Genomic DNA, 9,528 nt, shown 5'->3' on the forward strand with positions numbered 1-9,528 from the left:
AGGTGTCAATGGTTATACAGCTGCTGCTATTTGCTAAGTAGTCAAATAAACATGAAACTACCCTACACAATGTACAATGATGCTTTTAGTAATATTGCTTAGGTTTTAGTACAATACTTACAGCCATATTTGCTGTAGGCTGGAAGAGTAATTGTGTGTGTGTATATATATATATATATATATATATATATATTGCAAATTGTGGTGTCTGTCTGAGTGTTCATCTGTCTCCCGTTTACGGCAGTTGCTTCCTGCACTGTGTTTGAATAGCTTTGCATGCCAGCAAAGCTCAACATTCACTTTTGAAATGACAGGAGAACATGCATGAATAACGTTGATGCCAAATTTTACTGCGCAAGCAGGATATTATACACTAAATTGTTAGAAATTAATCACATTATCATTCACATTTCAAAATGTGTCGTAACTTAAAGAATAAAAATGTGGATTTACCATATGTTGTTGTTGAGCAGCTCTTAGTATGATTGAATTGCTCAACAATTACTTTTCGTGGTGGGTGGTATATGTAGCTCAGAGTTTTGGCTGTGAGTGAAACCAAGAGTGCAACACAAGTAACCTTTTTAAAGTAAATGAAATAACTTAGATTGATAATTAACTTAAACTTTCCATTCACTGGGGATGGGTACTTTTGTTTGTATTAAATAATAATGAAGAACAAATGGACGATCTCTATTATGGACCACTACCATGGTTCATGATAAATAAGATCATTTTGAAAGCAGTTTTTTCTATTTAAATCTCTTTCTCTTATCCAACATAGTCAATTACACAACTGATTATTTTAATTCAGAACATGCATATTCTATTAAAAGTAAAATTTTTGGTATTAAAAATTATTACAACGTTGATTATGTAAGCAGTTTGATTGTTTAAAGATGGATCCCCCCCATCTAATTTCCTATTGATAGAATTCTTAAAAACAGTACGTCTTTTCTTTCACTATTGGTACCTTTATGTATTTTTATTGCACTTTTAATTTTTATTATGTTAAAAAAAAACAATAGTAGCACAATTTCCTACCCTTTGTTACAAACAAGTTTTTGTGTCACCCGTATAACGGACAGGTACTCCAGCTAATTATTATTATTTAATCATAGATGCTTAAGTTTTAGTTAATTTTCTTAAAACATAACACTGTAAGTAAAAAGTATCTAGAAAAAAATTAATTTCTAGTACGTATGATGTTCCAAAATTGATTTGTACTTTCTTGTAATACTTGCTAAGCCTTGTTTATTCTTTAAAGTAGAGGGAGAAAACAAATTAATTTTTTGGATTTCAGAGATCATTTTTGAAAAACAAAAAATTATCAAATCATTATACTGGTACACACAAAATGATTGTAATTTACCTGGCTTTCTAACTAAGCTATATGTGGGTTAAAAAATCTTGTTTCTCTTCAGAGCAATGATTTATTCAATAGACTTCAACATTTACAGCCAGATACAATTTTGCCCTTCAACTCTGTTAGAAACAACTGTCAGATTTACATAGTTTGGAATGTGCTCTTTCTATTAATTACAGATATTTACTTAAGAGAAGTAGGTATGAGTAGACAAGGGGTTTCAAAAGAATGGAGTTGTGGGTGGGGCTACCTTCATAGGTATATTGTTGTTTCAGTTTCTAATTTCTTAAACGTATGGTAGGCATAATAAAACATAAACTGAGCAATAAGACAAAAAAACATTTTTAATATTTTCTCTTTAATTAAGAAATTAAAACATTAAATTTTGAAAATAACTAAATTGTTGTGACATGCACCTTTTGACTTGTCCATTGAGAAAGCATTGAAATGAGGGTTTTTCAAAAATAGTTGTCTTTCTCTAGACTGTGAAGTGTCTTCTTATCGTTCCCAATCCTGAATCGGCACTAAATGAGGAGGCAGGAAAACTTCTGTTGGAAAGATATGACGACTACTGCCAGCGAGCAAAAATGATGACCGAAATTCATGCTCGCCCTCCAAAACTTGCAAAAGAAGGTCTTGAGATGGATCCAGCATCTTCGTCAGCAGGTACCATAGTCAAGGGTGTTGAAGGTCCAATGGCCAAAAAACATGCCTCTGAGAAAAGTAAAACAATAGCAGAAAAGAAAAACTTGAAAATTATGAAAGAAAAGAAGAGAACCTTGAAGAGGTTATGAGGGTATAATGTATTGTCAGCCATTTTTAATTATTAGTGAGATGGGCAGATACAGAAATAAAAACATATCGTGTATGCCCATTGTATGTGTGTGGGTGTACACATTTAATGTGTGATGTATATTGTTCATTTTATTGTGAAGCCCCTTATGTACAAAATGGAAAATAACAAAACCTATTTTAAAACCCATATCAATTGCCATATTTTATAATACTAATGTATATTTGCAGTAGTAAAAATCATTTAGGCTTTCATTACATTATCATTGTAACATGAGAAGAAGGTGCATAGGAAATAGTGTCTTTTTGAAAGTGAATTAGCTTAATAGGTAAAAAATTAAGTCCCCAGAATTATAAGTCCAAGTTTCTTTTTCCTCTGGGTATTTATGTTTAGTAATTAATCAGGGATGTACAAAGTGAAGAGTAATTGCTACTTTTCTGTTTAATGTTTAAAAATTAAGATATAAATCTTTGTGTTTGGATTTATAATTGGTTTATTCATTCCTTGCTTATCATTTGGAGTTTGTGGGAAAAAAATCCCTCATATTTATACATGTGCTACTTAAGCCATCTACGTATCTAATATGTTAGGGTGGAAGTATTAAGAAGTAAAATGTGACATTATTAATGGGACATTTAACATAAGAATACTGGAATGTATAGTTTTATTAAGTAAAATTTAGTGGGGGGGAACCAATTATTCTTAAAGCTCAAATTAGGAATTTATATTTCAAAGATTTCCAATTTAGTCACCACCAGTAGGTGCATTTTGTCAGTGTAACAGGGTTAACTGTTCAAATTAATTATTGAATAATCATAATTTAATAAATGAGCATTGTTTTGAGATTTAAGTGCTATTGGCCAAGTGTAAACATGTATGTAATAATCTTAGTGCCAACATGGTTTTAACAAAGGATAACTTAAGGTTAATTATGTATGAATATGTAAACGGCTCTTTCAGAAGAATGAATAAAGTCTAATGTAAGTATGTTGTATAATGATTCAAACGTGGGCATGGTCAAAGAAATGAATGGGTATGTGAGAGTGAGCTGTTCTTGTTATGTTCTTCATAGTGGGATATAGCTGGAATTCTCTGGTTTTGTGTATTATGGTAGAAGAGTAGGAAAAATTTAGGTTAGTTTGTATACAGAGCCAGGCCTAAATCACGTGCTAATAATAAGATTAAACACCTTACTGAATAGCTTTTCCTTTATCTGTAGGCAAACTCAATTGATACAGGGATGACAATAAATGTATATTGTAAGATACCAGAAATTCTGTCTTTGTTAGCCTTGAATTTAATTGAAGTCATTCTGAATTAAAATTTTAGCATTACATTAAAAGTCATCCCCTTTTTATATACATATTTATATGTTTTAATTACGAAGTATAATATGTAACTGTGAAACCTGTTTTTAAATATTTGTTAGTGCCATTATAGCATAAAACAAGATCAACAACACATTATTGGCATGCATGTTTTATGAGTAGAGAGTGCAGTATATTGTATGCTGTAATACATTTATATCATGAGATATAGATTATTCAGTCGTTTTGTACTTGATGTTGTGGTATGGATTTTGTCATAAAATTTTCAATTCCTATCCTGTTCTAACAATGGTGTTATGTTCATGAATAATTGGGATACTGGTACGAGACTTGGATATAATGTAATGCAGGAAACTACTAATGCTTATTATCTTCATTTTATGTTTATTTCTTGGACAACATGGTGGTTACATCAAAACCTTGAGCATTGATTACTTTATAATTATAACTTTCTGTTCTGATAGCAGAGGAATTTCACTGACACACTTGGTATTGTGATTCTTTAATTGTTCACTCCAGCATTCTTTATGTCTTAAGTGTGGCGTAGTTGTTTTACAAGGAAAGAAAGTGTCAGTTAAAATTTTGCTTCTTACAAACCTTCCACATCACAAAAGGGTTCATAAAGAGGCATAGTCTAAGTGTTTCCTATTAAAAATTTCTCTGATTTTTGTGTAACTATCATATTTCATGGAACACTTCATTAAACATTCTTTTGAAAAATAAAGCTCATGATTTTTAATAGTACTTTGTGTTTAATTTGAGATTCCATATTTGATTGTGTTTGTGTTAAAAATCAACCACTGGTAGGAATTACAAACAATTGTTTAGTTGAAAATTGTGTTTTATTTACAGCATCAATTCAATAAATAAATGTATAGTAGACATTATTTAATTAATACACAAGAAACCATAATATTGGTAATTGTTGAAAATTAAAGAGCTGGGGTAATGCATAATTTCAAAAATAATTTGTTTAATTAAAAATTATTTTAAGCATAATTATCTGATTATATAGTACAAGCTGAAATACCCATTAACTGATGGGGAATGTTTAAACTTAATTAAAACAATTTAAGTTTAACAGCAATCATATATTTCAAATTAATAATTTGAACATAAACTTTATCTAAAAATTTTAAAATTATAACAAAGCTTCTTCATAAACAACATTTGCAGTTTGCTTTCCAACTACCAACAAATAAGGATTTTGAGGTGATCCCACCCTTAGGCACCCTACCTCTCATTGACCATGAGAAAAGCATGGTTGTTTGAGAAACAATCCAACAACTGTCATACTTTGACCTTGAATCCCTTTATAATATTCATTCAACATTATCTAAGGCACCAACCTGTAAAGATTGAGGTTGACTCAAAAGACTGGGAGTAATTAACCAACAAGCTTTACGAAATAGAAATAGCATTAAGTTCAATTTTGGTTGAGATTGGCCCAATAGGCTTGGAGGAGTTAGGGTGCCAACAAACATGTTTTGTATTTATTTATATATATATATATATATATATATACACACACACACATAAAACTAATTTCATCAGCTCATTTGTTTCTTCTTTCCTTAAGCCCCCGTGTAGCAACATGTCAGAATGTATTAGTATAAATTTTAATTTGAGGCTACATTATTTGTGGAGTCATAAGTAAACTTCATTGTTAAGAGTGTGGTGGGCTTTCTATAAACAAGTGTTGTCAAAACTGATTGAATACTCTTGCTTTGTGCATTTATCTTTTTAAAACTAAATCATGATTGAACTTACAACCTAATGGGTTAAGACCAAGGAAGTGCAATTAAAACGTTTTTAAATACCTTAAAAGTATTTTCAGCAGTTGGAATTAGTTTGTTTCCATTTATCAAATATGAGGTAAAAAAATTCATTTCTTCCAAAATGATTGATATTTTCCTCACAGTGACTTGTCTAAAGAATATTTAAGATATTCTGTTTAAATAAGTATTCTAAGGAATTGGAAAATTTCAAATGCCTGATACTCTGTGTGTGTGTGTGTGTGTGTATTTAAACGAATGTACTAATATCAGTTTGTTTTTGTGAGGTCTGCTAGTATATTTCAGAGACAAAATTACTTTTGTTTGATTTATACATGCACACATTTTGTTACTAGGTGTTATTAGCCATCCCCTTTTATGAAGTATACAACAAATCAGAGACCCAAACTTAAACAAAAATAGTCAACATTTGTAATATTTAAAGTTGTATGAAATTACAACTAATTTTTACAGTAAAAAACATTTTGCTACTGTGTATGCTTAGTGTGTCCAAGATAAACCAGTATTAAAGTGTTAAGAAAATTTCAGTGTGCATAAAATCTTCATATAATTCAGTACATGTATTAAATGTTTTTAGTGCTGTTAACATACTTTGTACAAAATAAAAATTGCTTTTATCTGGAAAGTGTTTGTTTTCTTCATAAATACTAGATTGGTATGTTTTTATATGGGGTGGGAAATACGAAGACATGGGTAAAAAGTGTATAATTTTATATAAATATAGTTTTCCCAAAAATCAGTCAATTTAATTAAAAATATTTCCTAGGATGATGACCGGACATACCAGAGTAGAATTCTCCAAAACCTTATTTTTTACTTAAAATATTACAGGTTTGTACATCAGTGTTACAAACTGTTGATTTGCATGTTGAAATAGTTTCTGTTGTCAGGCAGATCCTGTTGGATTATTAGATAAAAAATGCAAAGTCAAGTCTTACTACTCAGTGATAAAGAAGCTGTTTTATTTCCATAAGTTCCATGTAAATATGAGCCTAACTTTAAATGAAAGCTAAATTGCTACTAACTTCTCCCATATCTCTAGTTCTTTGTTGAAATACAAACTCAGAATTTACTAAGTTCTTCATAAGAACTGATTGCTGACTCTAATTATTGGTTAAAGTACAATTCTGATTAATTGTTTGTTTTTTTATAAAACGAAAACTGTTACATACCTCAGTTACAGATGGGGACCATTTATTTGTGGTATAAATCCAAACACTCAACTGATGTTGCTAAAGTGATGTTATCAACTTCTAAAGCTATTTCATTGGCTCCATTTGCAGCTAGTCATACAGTTTAGGCAATTATCCAGGTCAGAAAACATGGGGGCCAAGAAAAGGAAGAATTAAAAGACTGCTTTCTATCAAAATATGGATTCATAGCACATACTAGAAACTTGATTGATGTTATTTGTATGAGAAGATTTTTTTATTTATAAAAAGAGCCGCGGTATATCTTGAAATGAGCAGTTTTTAAATTGACACGTGATCTGGGTCTACACACCTTAAAGATATTTTTGATGCTTTTGGCAAACATTTAGGTTCTGACAAGGGTCATAGGCTTGTTTAGGTCTATACTGCTTGTAGAAACTTAGGGATATGTCATGGTGTGGCTCTGATATCAAGTTTGTTTTGTATTAAAACTAATAACTATGAATGATTTGTTTGATTTTGATGTATAGTCCTTTGCTTGCCACTAATAATTAACTGTGACAGTATGTCACATGTTATACAATCATCTGAAGTATCTTAAGTTACTAGTGGTAAGTAAAGAACCAAAACTATTTACATTCCATCACTAAATGAGGCCTATTTTGTTTGCTTTGTTTTTCAAAACAGCACTGATTGGCTGTGAATTCTGCAAAGCTATACTACAGTGGAAGTAGGAAACCAAAGAATAAATTAGGCCTCAATACATATTTTCTTAACTGAAATTTGGTGAGGGGAAAAAATTGACATAATAATAAATTATTACACACTTCCTTCTGATTCGTATATCAACAAGCTGTCAATCATTAACTCTTAGTTTGCTGTGGACACAACTTCATGGTTCTGTAAAAACCCATATCTTAATTTTTTTCCATTGGTTGATATTCAGGTACTGTTAGAGTAGAAATGATAATCAATGAACCTTTAATTAAGAGTTTAGGTTTAAGATAATTTATTTATAAAGCCAGTTGGCTGTTCTCTCACCAGTGTATTTCAAAAGAAAATCATGGTGGATGACCTTTGCCTTTCATGGTGATGTGAAAGTACCATCTCCACGGTTAAGAAGATGCTGTAATACAGTTTAGAATCCAGATGGACAGGCAATCCTGAAATCTAGTCCTGTTAGTAACATTTTCATCATAATGGCTTTTCATTTTATCAATTGCTGATTTAATTCTTAGATTAGAGTCATGTATGGAAGATTTGGATGCTAAGACAAGGAAATAGTTGTAGTTATAGGTTATAACATTCGTTTGGAGAAGTTAAGTATATTTCAATATTTGTAAATTTTATAGTGTTTTTTTTAAATTTAAAAGCATAAGTTACTGTGTATTATTATTATTATTTGATAACTACTGAGAATGTAATACATTAGTAGGTTTAAATTATCATTTAGTTGAGTGTAACTAGAAATGCATTGTACATCATAGCTGTGGTACTGAAATTTGTAATTAATGAAATAAGTACTGGTTAGTAGAAGATTCTGTTGTTATGTTTATGTACATTTTAATACAGTTTGGGTTAGTGGGTATAATAACAATTTTAGCCATAATTTAAGCTTATTCAGTTATTGGTAAGTTATAAAACAGGATAAATTATATTATTACATAAATGTAATCTAAAGACTGGTTATTTGACACTTCTTGTTATAAAGACAAACTTGGTTACTTTAGTGAAAAGATAAGGTAATAATAAAAGTGTTAATATATTTAACTCAAATGTTAGGCTTAACAGTGTTATCAGTAGGCTACTTGTATTTAGTGTTATTTATTATTAAGCTACAGTGGTTAAAAGTAGTGTAAATGTAGTGCTAGTAAGGTACGATATGTGTAAGGAATGAGTTTTATTTGGTAACTTGGAACTGGTATTCACATTTATGGAAGCTAGTAGTGAAGATATACAATTTATATATATAGTTGGTAGTTTGGAGAAATTGAAGGCTATCCTAAATAGAGTAAAGGATAAACTGTGGAAAATGGCAGCAAGATTTAAAGAACTTAAGCTTTTGCATGCAAAAGATACAGTGGCTTATAATGACTCAGGAAATTGAAAACAGTACTAATAGGGCTAGTATTAGAGGATTTATTTATAATGATCAGATTCTTTCAAGTAATAGATTTCAGCCATTAGCTTGTGCAGATGAGGAACTAGGGGAGGTAAGGGTAATAAAAGGAACGAGTAGGAATGTGAATGTAAAACATAAGGAGGTTATAATTATAGGTGATTCTTTAGTACAGCACATGGATAGAGTAAACAGGGAGAACATAATTATGCTATCTTGGGGTAGGGGTGGAGGACTTAACCAACAGAGCAAGTGTTATAGTGTTGCAGTCTTTGTAGTATGCATAAGGGTTAATGATGTAGGGAATGTTAGGTTAAGTGAGTCTCAGGCCTGAATGCTTGTCGTAGGCTAATATTGTAAGGATGAGCAAGTTGGATGGATTTATGGGATCAATTCAATAAGCTAGGGGCTAGTTTGCTTGCAAGGGATATTAACTGTAGGGACAGTTTTAAACTGGACTAGATGTCAGTGAGGGCCAGAATAATGAACAAAATATGTTGAAAGTACAAAAGTGGTTTTAGTAGTAGGCTAAACTGATATTAGAGCATGATTGGAATGGAGGATTTTGACGTAATTGGAATATCTGAAACTTAGCTAAATTTAGACATTTATGATGATAGGATTTCTTTGAAATACAGTGTTATAGGCTTAATAGGGACAGAGTAGTAAAAAAGAGGTGTAGGAGTGACTTTTTTTTTTATATAATGTGAAAATAGCAAAGCTAATAGCAATGAAGATGAATCTGTTTGGGTTTCTCTTAGTGGTTATATGGGGAGAAGGCTTTTAGTTTGAATTTTTTATAGACCACCAGATGAAATGAATAAACTGTAAAAGCTATAAAATGTATAAATCAGTAGTAAGGATTTTTTTTAAATATATTAAGGGTGAGCAAAATGTTTGGATGAGAGTAGGGCATTTGATAAATGATGGAAGGCTAATATCCAATGATTATGGGATGACTGAGTTATATTAAGCAAT

At 30.7% G+C, this 9,528-nt stretch overlaps 1 protein-coding gene across 1 annotated transcript in view; it reads left to right on the forward strand.

Moving 5' to 3' along the window:
* Window positions 1-4,223, forward strand: part of LOC106468925 (ubiquitin-conjugating enzyme E2 S-like) — a 17,030-nt gene extending 12,807 nt beyond the window's left edge. Inside the window, exon 4 of the mRNA XM_013929377.2 lies at window positions 1,846-4,223. Within this exon, the coding sequence (XP_013784831.1) occupies window positions 1,846-2,157 (312 nt within the window). The 3' untranslated portion in view covers window positions 2,158-4,223. The remainder of the gene's footprint in view (window positions 1-1,845) is intronic.
* Window positions 4,224-9,528: the final 5,305 nt, after the last annotated feature.

Source organism: Limulus polyphemus, unplaced genomic scaffold, assembly GCF_000517525.1.
Source record: "Limulus polyphemus unplaced genomic scaffold, Limulus_polyphemus-2.1.2 Scaffold3224, whole genome shotgun sequence".
In the NCBI taxonomy this organism is placed as follows: domain Eukaryota; kingdom Metazoa; phylum Arthropoda; class Merostomata; order Xiphosura; family Limulidae; genus Limulus; species Limulus polyphemus.